Raw genomic sequence first — 14,229 nt, 5'->3', positions numbered from 1 at the left:
AGTATCTTTCTGAACTCCTCCATATCTATACCCCGTCTCGCCAGCTCCGTTCTTCCTCTGATACTCGACTTCTCAGGATATCTCGCGTCAGAACCTCCTAGGGATTCACTACCTTGTCGTGGTCGGGAGGCTTGGTGGCCAGTGATTGAGCGAGCTATGTCGGCGGGGGCATCAGTGCTTCTGGGGGTTTGCTGCTCTGGTCCCAAGTCTTAATTGACTAAAAGTGACCCACTGTCCCTTTTGCTATTCTCTATTCTTATTTTTACCGCCTCATTTCTGTCCTCAGCTCCCCATCAAGTCTTCTTTTCCACATTCTTTTATCTCTGCGGCCTTCTACAGGCCCACCGTGTCTGCCGTGTGGCGTGACCTGTGATAGAGGGGAATGAGATCCTGGGGATTGAGAGAGCACGCTACTCTCAACACATCCCTTTGGCTCGGACCTCTCCTAAGACAGGCGGCACACATTGGCCCGTGTGTGTCAATTGGTTACCCCTACATGGGGTTGGGTCAAGACTGGCATTAAGAGGCTAACGATGATAACCCCCGTAGTGCTCAGTTCTCTGTCCCCAGGAGCTGGGCATGATCGGGGGGAACGCGTTGGAGCTAGACTGTTGGTCGTATGTCCCTCCTGAAACCTGGAAGGAGTCAAGCTGGTGTTCCCTTGACCCTGGCCCCTAAGTTGGACCCCATGGTGGGTGGGTAAGGGAGGGATGAATTTACGATTTAAAAAACCATGGCTTCTAACCAATTACACCCCCCTAAACTTGGGAAAAAGAGGAGACCAGGAACTGATGATTCGGGCTCTGATTTGGAGGTCGGTGAGACCTCTGGATATTGGCTGTCGTGGCTTGTGGTGGAGGGCACTGAAGATGGCAAGCCCTTGTCGGCTCTCAGCCCCTTCGCCATCCAGAAGGGCTTCCAGTGTCTAGCAAGCTCACTGAAGTCTGTCAAGAGGCTGAGGAGCGGAGCATTTCTGGTAGAGACAGCGTCAAAAAGGCAGACACAGCTTCTGCTTAAAGCGACCACTTTTGTGGATAGGGCGGTGAAGGTTTCTCCTAACAAAGGACTGAATTGTTCAAAGGGGGTTATCAGATGCCCTGAGTTGAGAGGAGTATATGAGGCAGAGATAAAGTGCGAGCTGTCCTCTCAGGGAGTGACGGATGTTTACAGGGTGACAGTAAGAAAGGGGTCGGACAGAGTCCTGACCAACACATTTTTCCTCACCTTCTGCTGCCCAAATGTCCCCAAGGACATACGAGTCGGATACCTGGAGGTGAACGTAAGTCTGTACATGCTGTCCCCTCTACAGTGTTTCAAGTGCCAGAAATTTGGACACATGCGGGACCACTGCAAGGAGGAAGAGAGTTGTGGCACCTGTTCAAAGGCGGTGCACCAGGGCGAATGCGTCAGTCCAGCCCGTTGTGTGAACTGCGGAGGCGGCCACCCGTCCTCATCTAAAGACTGCCCCACCTGGAAAAAAGAAAAAGAAATCCAGAAGGTGAAGACGGAGAAGAAAATATCGTTCTTTGAGGCCCGCAAACAAGTGGAGGCTGCATTACCAAAGGTGTCTTACGCTTCTGTTGTCAGACTCTGGATGGTGGACGTTGCGATCCAGACGACGTCCACAGGGACACAGACGGACGACGTACCTACCTTGGTAGAACCATTGGCCTTGGGTGGAGGCGCTGTATCCACCCCTTCCCATCCTGTATAGCGGTCCTCAGGGGCTGCTGGGCGGGGGCGGAAAGCCTTGGGCGGAGGCACAGTGTCTGCCTCCCGTCCCCCTCCACCCCCTGGCCCCCCTCGTCCCGCCTCTCGTCTGCCTGCCCCTCGGGCTGGTGGGAGTGCCCAGAAACCCCCAGTACCTCCAAAACCCAAGGAGGAGAGGGTTGCGGCCTCGGCGGGGTAGGGGAGAGCCGAGGTGGTGGATATTCCGGCTGGGTCAGAATCAGACAGGTCTCTAAGCACTAAAAACATATACGCGGTCTTGGCCGACCTTGAGCCACCGCAAGCAGAGGGGCAGGAGGTAGCGATGGATTAGGCTGCTGCTTTATTTTTTACCTTTTTAATGGCGATAATTCATTGGAACATCCGTGGGTTTTACGCCAATTTCCAGGAACTCCAGCTGCTTTGTTCTGCCTTGAAACCCTCAGTGCTGGCACTGTAAGAGACTGCAAAGAGATGGCAAGTTTTTATCTCTCTCTGGTTTTAACTCCATTTTTAAACCCGCTCAACCGAAGCAAGAGGGATTGAGGGGAGGTGTCGCTGTTTTTATACGCAAGTCCCTTTTATACAGTACAGTTCCTTTAAACACCCCTTTACAGGCAGTGGCAGTCAGAGTCACACTTAAGAAAACCATCACTGTCTGTTCTCTGTATCTTCCTCCTTCCGTTTGCAGGACCTCATGAACCGTGTTGACCATCATTGGTCCTGGACTACAAGTGGAAAGTGCATGACGATCTGCACGGGAGTGACCACTTTCCTGTCGTCCTCCGCCCCACAGATGGGGAAGGTGACTCTCTGCCTGACCGCCTGAACTATGACAAAGCTGATTGGGGAATTTTTACCACAAAGTTCAGAGCGGAGCTGCAGGAAGAAATAGTCTTACAAAGCAAGGATCCTGTTGACACTCTGACACAGATCGTTTTAGATTGCGCCAAAGCAGCAGTCCCATCGTCTACCTCCAAGCCTCAGATGCCAAGAACGCCCTGGTTCAACGCGGAATGACGGGAGGCCCGTAAGTCTCGGAAGAGAGCGCAATGGTGCGTCTTTCGGAGACCAGAGACCGATAGCGTTCGAACCCATCAACAGCTGAGGGCGAAAGCCAGGTATGTTTTTAAAAAGATCCAGAGAAAATCATGGAGAGATTTTTGCTCTTCCTTAACCTCCAACACACCCAAGAAGAAAGTGTGGAGGGTTTTAAAAAAAATTAAGGGCAAAAACGTCTGCCCAACTATTCACCATCTTAAACTCTCAGACGCTGTGGTCACAGAGAAGAAAGCAGTTGCTAATTTGCTTGCCTCCACAGTCGAACTGAACTCAAGATCTGCCAACAAATCTGCTCGGTTTCTCAAAACCAAAAACCTGAAAGAAAAAACACCCTGCAACTTTTCTTCCGACAACACAGAGAGCTACAACCTTCCTTTCACTATGAATGAACTAAAATCTGCCCTTCAGACCTGCATGGATTCCTCTCCAAGAATGGACGAGGTCCATTATAAACTTTTAAAACATCTTCCCAAAACCTGTCTGGACACCCTGCTCAACGTTTACAACCTCATCTGGATTACAGGCTTTTTTCCACCCTCCTGGCGGAAAGCCCTCATAATCCCTCGAACCCCTCCAACTATACCGCCCAATAGCACTGACCAGCTGCATCTGCAAACTGATGGAGAAGATGGTCAACGGTAGACTGACAGCCTTCTGGCGAAAGAACAGTGCAGTTTCCGCAAGCATCGATCTACCGTTGACCAGCTGGTTCATCTGGAAACCACTGTAAGAAACCACTGTAAGAAGTGCCTTTGTAAACAAACAGCATGTGGTGGCCAAATTTTTTGACTTAGAGAAAGCTTACGATACCACCTGGAAATTTGGAATCCTCTCGGACCTGCACAAGCTTGGCTTCCGAGGACACCTGCCCCAGTTCATCCACAACTTCTTGCAAGACAGACAATTCCAGGTGAGGGTCGGCATCACCCTGTCCGACATTCACGAGCAGGAGCTGGGTGTTCCGCAAGGGAGCATTCTGTTGCCGGCTCTCTTCAGCATCAAAATTAACGACATCGTTCAGTCGGTTCAGAAGGGATCGGACAGCTCGCTGTTTGTGGACCATTTCGCCCTGTATGCAACTGGCAGCATGTATGCCAGCATCCAGCGACGGCTTCAGCTCTGTGCGGACAAAATTCAGTGTTGGGCAGAGGAGAATGGTTTCACCTTTTTGTCCTCCAGAACTGAGTGTATTCATTTTCATAACTTTCGCCAGTTCTATCTGGACCCGTGAAATCTGTCTGGGAAAATCCACCATCCTGGCGGTTAAGGAAGCCAAATTTTTAGGGGTCGTTTTTGATCAGAAGCTGAACTTCCTCAGCCATATCAAACAGCTGAAAATATCTTGTCAAAAAGCCCTGAACATCATCCGAGTTGTGGCACACACAGACTGGGGTGCTAAGAGAACTCTCTTGCACCTCTACAGAGCTCTAGTCCGGTCCAAACTGGATTACGGAAGTGTAGTGTATGGCTCGGCCAGACTGTCTTACCTGAAACTGCTGGACTCTATACACCACCAAGGGCTCCGTCTCAGCTTTGGTGCGTTCCGCACCAGCCCTGTGCACAGCCTGTATGCAGAGGCTGGGGAACCTGCCTCTCTCCAACTGCAGACTGAAGCTGACCCTAAATTATTATTTGGTGTCATATACTGTACCATGTCAAACTGATGCAAACTAGGCCTATTGGTTTGCTCTGCTTGGCCAAATTTCGCGCGGCTAACAGTGAAAAGACGGGCCCACCCGCTCTCAGCCAATCAAACGCCTCTAAAAACTATAAGCGCTTAATCATTCCTTTGGCCAAGGCTCTCCACGCCATCTTGTCAGGTTTACGCTCTGTCTCGTCTTACGCTTTGTTCGGTGTCTCAAATATTATTGGGATAGGTCTCGCCATAGGCGTTCTTCTCAGAGGTGTCTGCTCATCTCCCTCAATGAGAATTACAAGAAAGACATCGCTGCAGGCACCATTTCCCGCCAGGTTTCCCAAGTCATTCGTAGAGCCTACTCTCATGCACACAGGGATATCAGCTGTCTTCATCCCAGAGCACACGAAGTGCGGGCCATAGCTACTTCGGCTGCTTTCCAGCACTCAGTGCCAACGCAGCATGTCTTGGAGGCAGCCTTCTGGCGGTCTGAGAATCCCTTCATCAACTTCTACCTCAGGAATTTCCATATGACCAGGGCTGACGGTTCCAAGGGGATTTCCTTTGTCGCGGCTAACACTGCCGTCTCAGTTACAAGGGCTCCCCATATGAACCAGTAGGCGTTGCCCTCCTCCATTTGCTTTAAATTCTGCATCAGTTTGACTGGTACAGTATATGACACCAAAAGGAGGAGTTTGTATTATACTCCATGTTTGGTGTTAAATATACTTACCATGTCAAACTCGAATGCCCTGCCCGTCCGTCCCCGCGTCTCCGCCGTGGTTCTCATGGGGCATTTTTGTTCATGGCCACAGAATGATTAAGCGCTTATAGTTTTTAGAGGCGTTTGATTGGCTGAGAGCGGGTGGGCCCGTCTTTTCACTGTTAGCCGCGCGAAATTTGGCCAAGCAGAGCAAACCAATAGGCCTAGTTTGCATCAGTTTGACATGGTAAGTATATTTAACACCAAACATGGAGTATAATACAAACTCCTCCTCTTGAAACTGTTTTCTGAACCTACAAACCCTGCTTACGACGTTGTATTCAACAACCCTTTCAACAAGAAATTTAAAGACAACCCAAACTGCATCCCTCCTCTTGGACTTCTCATTCAGCCGCACATAGAAAATGCCAATCTGGATGTTGGTGGCATCTCAGACTTCTCCAAGTTCCCCGACAGCCCTCCATGGACCTTTAGAACACCTGAGGTCCGATTCAATCTGGCCTCGTACTGTAAAGACTCCACCAGTTCACTGGCCTACAGAACTTACTTTTCAGAACTCTGCCACAAATTTCCCACATTCCAAAGAATCTTCACTGACGGTTCCAAGTTAGAGGACAGAGTCACTGCATCTGTGTTCTGTCCCGCCTTTCCTGACCAGCCCTCAACGGAACACATCCTGTCTGACAGCTCAGTGTACACTGCGGAACTGACCGCACTGGTTCTGGCGGTAAAAATGGTTCTGTCTTCAAAACAAAAGAGATTCATGATCTTTTCTGACTCCTTGTCAGCCCTGGAGGCGATTGCCTGCAGGAATATCACTCATCCCAAACTGCTGAAATTTTACGAAGCTTTTACTCTCGTAACGAAGAAAGGATACGAGGTTGTGTTGGCCTGGATTTCTGGACATGTTGGCATTCGTGGTAACGAAAGGGCAGACCTGCTGGCCAAGAACGCTGTAAAGAAAGAATTATCGAGATCCTTTGTACCATACACAGACATGAAGTAGAAGGTGAACACTTATGTTAAGGATCTTTGGCAAGAGGAGTGGAACACCCAGACGGACAACAAGCTCTTCCAGATCCGTCCAGACCTAAAAGAGACCCCTTCAGGGGTAAAGAACAGAAAGGAGGAGTCTGTGCTGTGCAGACTGCATGCGGGGCACACTTTTTTTTTTTACTCATTCTTACTTGTTGAAGGGGGAAGAGGCTCTTCAGTGTATTCCCTGTGATGAGCCTCTCACCGTGAAACATGTGCTCCTTAACTGTTGGGATCTGCATGACGTTAGACACAGACATTACACGGCGGTTTCTTTGAAGACCTTGTTTCATGATGTCCCTCTGTGGATGCTGATGGACTTCTTGAAAGAAGTAAACATTTTTAATCAGATTTGAAGGTTTTAAACTGTAGAAGTTTTTTTTAAACTTTGAGTGGAAAGTTTGAAGTGGTGATTCGTTTTATTTGTTAGTTATTAACGTGGTGATAGCCTTGAGATGGCCTTAGTGGTCGGCGAGGCTCTAAGCACCATAATTTCATTTCATTTCATTTTATTTCTCATGTCAGAAGTAAGACCTGTGGACACAGATCGTTTTCTTTTCAGTTGCCAAAGACGTGGAACAAGCTCCCTGATAACCTCCGTCATTCCAATTCCCTCGCATCTTTTAAATCTTGTCTCAAAACTCACCTTTTCCCTCAGCAATAAGTTCAATTGTGGCAGGTCCACTTCCTTTGCGTTAGCTGTGCTTGACTATGTGTGTATACATATGTATGTGTACATAACTACATGTAAGTATATGAATGTGTATTGTGTGTGCGTGTGTTTATGTAAGTTTGTGCCTGCCTATGTGTGCGTATGTGTTAGGGTAGCTGTTAGATACACATGTATGTTAAAATGTATGTATGCAGTGTGTGTGTGTGTGCGTGCGTGCGTGCGTGCGTGGGTGTGTGCGTGTGTGTGTGTAGTCACATTTTGGTGTGTGTATGTAACATAGATGTAATGTTTTATGTTAACAAAAGCGTTTTTGTAAAGCACCTAGAGCAGATTTCTGGATAGTGTGCTATATAAGTATTCATTATTATTATTATTATTAAAGTTGATATGAAAATTGAGTATTTTGTTAAAGTAATAACATGTAGAGCCAAGTACAAGTACTTCTAAGCGTCGTATGAAGTGAAAAGGACTTCATTTTTAGAAAAGTCAAGACTGGAAATTTTTACGTTTCATCAAGGGTATTAACTCTCATGGTTTATTATTTTTAACTGTGGATTCTGACTGATTCTGTGGATATTTTCATGGCAGTTTGGGGCATAATCCAGTAAGTGATGAGGTGTTCACAAATCTTTCTCTGAATAAATATTTAACGGTCTCCTCCAACTTTCCATCATATGTTATTGTGTATTGTCGATTGAATATAGGATTGAACGGGCAGGTCAACTGCTTGAAACAAAATGGCGTCCTTCGTGTACGCGAGGAATATGAGCACGCGCTTTGAATATGTATAAATATGTGTATGCAATTGATTTTTCCCGTGACCTTCAGGGTTCAGCCAATAGATCTATGAAGTCCACTCGTAGTATTGATTTTAGTGTTTTCCGAAAAAGACCACTTGGGTGAATGAACATAGTGAAAGCCCTGTAGACTTAAAGTAAAACACACAAGTTTTTTATGTATTGAGTATAATTTCAGAATGTAATGTTTAAGATGAGAAATATCAGTTGAAAGCAAATTAACCCCCCTAGCATTAATTACAGATTAATTTCCCTTTTTTACTAGCTGCACCAAAGACATGCAAAAGAAATAAAACTTCCATGCTTAGCAAAAGAAGTTCCTGATAGAACTCACTCACTCACTCATTCCCTTGACCGCTGGGGTCGTTGGGGGGACATGAGGAAGATGTCATAGCTTGCCACGCTGTTCTGTTGGCAGCTGTCGTGAGGAGATCTGGCATCGTCATTTTGGTACATTCCTTGACGTTGTCAGACCAGCTTTTTTTCTGCTGCCCCCGTCTGCGCCCTCCCTCTACAGTCCCTTGCAGGATGGTTTTGGAGAGGGTGTTATGTCGTATGACGTGACCAAACCATGCCATCTTCCGTCGTTTGACAGTCGCCAGCAGTGGTTCTTCGGGCCCAACAAGGTTGCTGACCAGGTTCCGCACATAGTCATTGGCCTTGTGCTCCTTGTAGGAGATGTGTAGTAGTCTCCTCAAGCACTTGGTTTCGAATGCTTGGATTCTTCTTTCTGTTTCTGCCATCAGTGTCCATGTCTCACATCCATATAAGAGGATGGAGACCACCAGTGACTTGTAGAGCAGGAATTTTGTGTGGAATCTGATGTTACTCTTCCATACCCTGTTCATTCTGGCCATCGCTGCCGTTGCAGAATTAATCCTATTTCGGATTTCTGCTGTGCAGGTGCCGTCTTTGGACAGGGTTGCTCCCAGGTACTTGAAGCTGGTCACTTCTTCCAAGGGCTCACCATTCATGGTTATGTTGGCACTGATGTTAGTTGTGCTGTTGACCATGACCTTTGACTTCTCTGTGCTGACCTCCATGCCGTAAGCACTTGCTCTTGTCGTGAGTCTGTTTGTTAGATCCTGGAGCTCGGTGTTAGTGCCCCCCATGAGGTCGATGTCGTCTGCGAATCGCAGATTGCAGACTGGCCTACTGCCAATGGTGATGGTGGTGTGGTGGTCTTCAAGGGCCTCCTGCATAATTCTCTCCAGAAAGATGTTGAAAAGTATTGGGGATAATAGGCATCCTTGCCTGACTCCGACTGTGGTCCGAAAGAACTGTCCTTGTTGATTGTTGAGGAGCACTGCGCTGCTGGAATGTTCGTAGAGGGCCTGGATGACTTGAATGAGCCCTTCATCAATGTTGAAGCCTCTCAGTACTTGCCAGAGGCCGCTGTGCCACACCCGATCGAATGCCTTCTTGAAGTCGATGAAGTTGTGAAAAATGTCCCTTTGGTGTTGTAGATGTTTTTCAATGAGGACTCGACAGTTGAATATTTGTTCGACAGTGCTCCGCCCTTTTCTAAAGCCTGCTTGTTCTTCTGATAGCAGCTCCTCAGCCTTGGATTTCAATTGGTTGAGGATGATGTGGAGCATGACTTTGCTTGGGTGGCTAATCAGACTTATAGTCCTGTAATTTTGACACTGCTTGAGGTTGCCCTTCTTGGGTAGAGGAATCACCAGCGATTGGGTCCATTCTGTTGGCCACTTCTTTTCTGTCCAGATCTTCTGACATAGCATTGTTAGTGCTTCTGTGGTCTCCTTTCCTCCGTACTTCAAAAGCTCAGATGGGACGTTGTCCACTCCTGGGGATTTCTCTGGCTTCAGACTCTGTATTGCAGCCTCAACCTCCTCCTTCAATACTTGGAGATTTTCCTCACAGTCTGTGGATCATGGGTTGTCCTGCAATATAGATGAGTCTGGATTGAGCTGGTAGTTGTAGAGGCCGTCACAGTATTCTGTCCACCTCTTCAGGACTTCTTCGCTATCTGTCAGTAGCTTGCCATCCTTATCTTTGATGACAGCTGATCTTGGCTGGCTAGTCTTGGTGAGGGTCTTGAGGGTGTCAGAATATCAGATCAAAGTGCCAAGTTTAGAGAATAAAAAATATATAAATATAACAGTAAATTCAGTTTGCATATAATTTGGCTTCTTTTTTTTTCTTTTTTTTTTGTGCCCATCCCAGAGGTGCAATATTGTTTTAAACAAGATAACTGGAAAGAACTGAATTTTTCCTATTTTTATGCCAAATTTGGTGTCAACTGACAAAGTATTTGCAGAGAAAATGGTAATGTTAAAGTTTACCATGGACACACAGACAGACAGACAAACACACACACACACACATACATACACACACACACACACACACACACACCGGGTTAAAACATAGACACACTTTGTTTACACAAGTGAGTCAAAAAGACAGAGTGTTTTGTAAAACTAATGATAGAATAGTCCACAATAAGGCAAAATGAAATATTGAAAAATGCATTAAGAAGGCAAAATTTTTATATAGGAAACATTTAAAAGAACCTTCGTCCGCAAACAACTCTAGGAATGTGTGGACCGGACTGCAGAACATCACTAATTACAAAATGACCCACCAGACAGTCGACATCACTGACAGAACTTTTCCAGACAAACTGAACACATTCTACTCCAGGTTTGACAAACCATTGTCTACTTCTGACGTGGTTGCACCCAAAATCACCCCCACTCCCCCTTTCATAGTCCAAGAGAATGAAGTCAGACACCACTTCAGTCGTCTGAAAATGAGAAAAGCCGCTGGCCCTGACAACATCTCACCAGGCCTTTTGAGGAAGTGTGCAGTCCAACTATCTTGTGTCTTCACCGACATATTTAACATGTCCCTTTCAGTCATGTGTGGTACCACACTGCTTTAAGAAATCTACAGTCATTCCTGTTTGAAAGAAAGCACAGCCTAGTTGTATTCATGATTATCATCCCGTAGCCTTAACATCAGTCGTCAAGAAAACATTTGAATGCTTGATTCTCAATTCCTAAAAACTTGCATTCCTCCATCTTTTGATCCCTTTCAGTTTGCCTACAGAGCCAACAGATCAGTTGAAGATGCCATTAGCATAGGTCTCTACCATGTTCTCAGACATCTCGAAAATCCTAACAGTTATGCTAGGATCCTTTTCATTGACTACAGCTCTGCGTTCAACACAATAGTACCATCAAAACTATATTTTAAACTGAAAAACATCTCGCAGCCTGAATCAATTGTGCTTGGATCCTAGATTTTCTAAGATGCAGACCGCAAGTTGTTAAAGTTGGTGACCTCACCTCCTCCACATGTATTCTCAACATAGGCGCCCCACAGGAATGTGTTCTATCCTCACTGTTGCACTCACTATTCACACATGACTGTGCAACTCATAATGAATGTAACACCATGGTCAAGTCTGCTGACGATACTACTCTAGAAGGGCTGATTACGAACAGTGATGAGTCAAAATATAGGGAAGAAGCACTAGTGAGTAGAATTTGTTAGCTGGTGTGATCAAAACAACTTAGAACTCAATGTATCAAAAACAAAAGAATTAATTTTAGATTTCAGGAAGACCAGATCTGACCCCTCACCACTTGTCAGTAAAGACAAACAAGTAGAGATCATCAGCGAATTTAAATTTCTCGGACTGATCATTTTCAATGATTTGAAATGTGAGAAAAATACGGACAAAAATTGTTAAGAAAGCACAACAGGACGAATCACATCCAGCTTTTGGGATTTTCGAGATGCTCCCCTCTAGTCGACGATACAGGAGTATAAGGACGAAAACCAATCGCTTCGCCAATAGCTTTTTCCCAAAAGCAGTCAATGCCCTGTCTCTCAAACAAATCCAGTTTGATAACTAGAATTGTGCAGTCAACAACCATCTACCTGAAGATCTGGTCATCAGCCCCATCCACATGTAATATGCGGCATCTGTTCAAATGTGTGTGTGTGTGTGTGTGAGAGAGCGAGTGTTTGTGTGTGTTTGTGTGTGAGTGTGTATGTGTGTGTGTACAGTGCGTGCATGTGTGAGTATGCACAAGTTTTTATATTGATATGCACTTGTATGTATCCTAATTTCTACTGTATCTGGTTTGTGTATGATTTTCGATTTATGTTCGTACCTTGTTATGTACTATACCCCCCAATATTCCTTGTGACCCCGGTACACTTGGTAATAAAGACATATTCTATTCTATTCTATTCTGAGGCGTTCATAGATCAAGGTGATGAAAAATGTGTGGTGATTATTATGACGATGTCAATACACAATGATGACTGTTGTAGTGATGTTGATGGTGATGATATTATGTTACCAGGTGACTCTGACCAAACACACCAAGAACATGGGCAAGTTCAGCTCTGTCACTGTCTCCACAGTCGATGAAGAAGAAGAAGAAATTGAAGCAGTAAGTACTTTGTGTTTGATTGATATAAAGAATTTTTCTTTAATCAAAAATGGGTTGTATTTAAGCAGAAGAGTTTATTTAGATTAGTTATTTAATCATACGTGTTTACTCTTGTATAGTATGCTTCTGGTATTGACAGATCTGGAGAAGAGTTGATCATTCCTGAACAGTGTCTGAGAGTAATTGTTAAACTTTGTTGCCACACAGTAATGTTACAGTTTTAAATGCTGAACATGTGCACAAAGAAAGACTGAAAGCAAATGAATTACAGAGAGAGTGAGAGAAAGAGTGTGAAGCCAATGTATACATACTGTATCAGTGAATACATTTGACTGATGACTGATTACATACTGTGTGCAGAAAGAGATAGCCGACTCCTATGCAGCCAACGCCAAAGTGATAGAGAAACAGCTGGTCAGGAAAGGCATGAGTAAACGCAAACTCCTGGAACAGGTGAGTGAGGACTAGAACGTGGTCATCGAAGTGACCTTAGCTTACAGACAATAAAGCAATTGATAAACACCCCAGTTCTCACTCCTGTAGCCTGTCAGTCACAGCCCCTTGTCTATGAATGAAGCTCATGACAAGATTATCAATATATGAAAGATATTTTGTGATTCTGTTATTTACATTTAAACATCTTATCTGCATAATTGATAAATTTGATTGTGGTCATTTAGCTTTCAGTCTTACCTTAAGACTTCATTCTTTGTTTTCTTTTTTAGAATTTTTTTTTTTTTTTTTTGCTGCCCCATCATTTGCTCCATTTCAGTGGCATTACTCCCACGCCGCTCATTTAGATTCCCCCATACACGGCCGCACCCGGGTTCGTCCACCGCAGTTCCAGTGTCAGCAGTCCACAGGGAACCATCGATGTTAGGTCGCCAGGAGGCCACACACCAGAGGAGACCCTGCAGTGCTGCTGAGTCACTTCAGTGGTGTTCAGTGGTGCCTGTTCTGTTTTAACATACTTATGACACCACCTACTAAGCCCCCCTACTAATGACAATAATGGCTTAGTCGTGGAGCCAGACTGAGTGAGCGTCCCTCCCAGAGTGGAGACCGCCACATCGTCCCTCAAACAACAGCCCCCCATGAATCTGCCGACACTGACGAGATTGACAGGACTCATCCCAAGCACGGAAGTGGAGGGGTATCGAAACTGAGGTCACCATGAGAGCAGGGCATGAAAGGCCACAGACTTTGAGACTATTTTGTTTATATTGATGACGATGAAGGAGGAGGAGGGTGACGTTGATGATGACGATGTTGCTATGGAGGTCCATTTTGGTTTGGGACTGCGTGACAAGGCTGTACTCTGCGCTTCCTGTCATAATGATATCCCGGCGTTAACCAGGCCTGAGAGATACAGACACTTGCAGTGTTGGTCAGGTAATTAGAGCAACACACCCAAAGACGCATCCTTGAAGTGGATGACACTCAACTGTGTGGTCCCACTCTCCCCATTTAAGCTCACAGCACACTCAGCTCTGGGTAGGAGGCTGCTGAGGCTCCGCTGGGATTCAAACCCGCGTCCTCCCAGCCGTCAGTCCGCGACGCTAACCACTTCGCCACGGTGGCTGTTTTTTTTTTAATTTTTATTTTTTTGCTGCCCCATTGTCCATTTTTATGGCATTACCCTACACTGCTCCACCTGAGTTCCCCAACACTGTGGAGTGGTGCTAAGTGGTAACACATCTACCTAAGAAGTGAGAGACTGAGCATACTGGTTCAAATCCTACACTCACCAGTATTTTTCTCCCCCTACACTAGACCCTGAGCAGTGATCTGGATGCTAATCATTCTGATGAGATGTTGAACCGAGGTCCAATGTGCAGTATGCAATTAGAGTGTATGTAAAATAACCTATGACAACAAAATGGTTGTCCTTGGCAAAATTCTGTAAAAAGAAATTTATCTTTTTGATAGGAAAACAAATGAAATTGCAGGCAGGAAAAAATAAGAAAAAAATAAAAGAGTGGCGCTCTCAGTGTTGCAACACGCTGTCCCTAGGGAGAGCAGCCCAAATTTCACACAGAGAATTTTGTTCTGACATAAGAATAATACAGTAAAATAAGCAGCAACATCCTGGTTTGTCTGCAACAGTACCAGTGTAGGTAATCCATAGGTAGTATCAATGTGATGCCACCAGGCCACATACC

At 45.6% G+C, this 14,229-nt stretch overlaps 1 protein-coding gene across 1 annotated transcript in view; it reads left to right on the top strand.

Annotated features, from left to right (window-relative positions):
• Positions 1–14,229, top strand: part of LOC143289818 (STING ER exit protein-like) — a 58,574-nt gene that overhangs the window by 25,927 nt on the left and 18,418 nt on the right. The window contains exons 5-6 of the mRNA XM_076598982.1: positions 11,978–12,067; positions 12,428–12,520. Coding sequence (XP_076455097.1) covers positions 11,978–12,067; positions 12,428–12,520 — 183 coding nt within the window. The remainder of the gene's footprint in view (positions 1–11,977; positions 12,068–12,427; positions 12,521–14,229) is intronic.

The sequence above is a fragment of the Babylonia areolata genome, chromosome 14, assembly GCF_041734735.1.
Source record: "Babylonia areolata isolate BAREFJ2019XMU chromosome 14, ASM4173473v1, whole genome shotgun sequence".
NCBI classification, from domain to species: Eukaryota; Metazoa; Mollusca; class Gastropoda; order Neogastropoda; family Buccinidae; genus Babylonia; species Babylonia areolata.
Note: the sequence above shows the minus strand (reverse complement) of the source record. Positions and strands in the feature narration are given on the sequence as shown.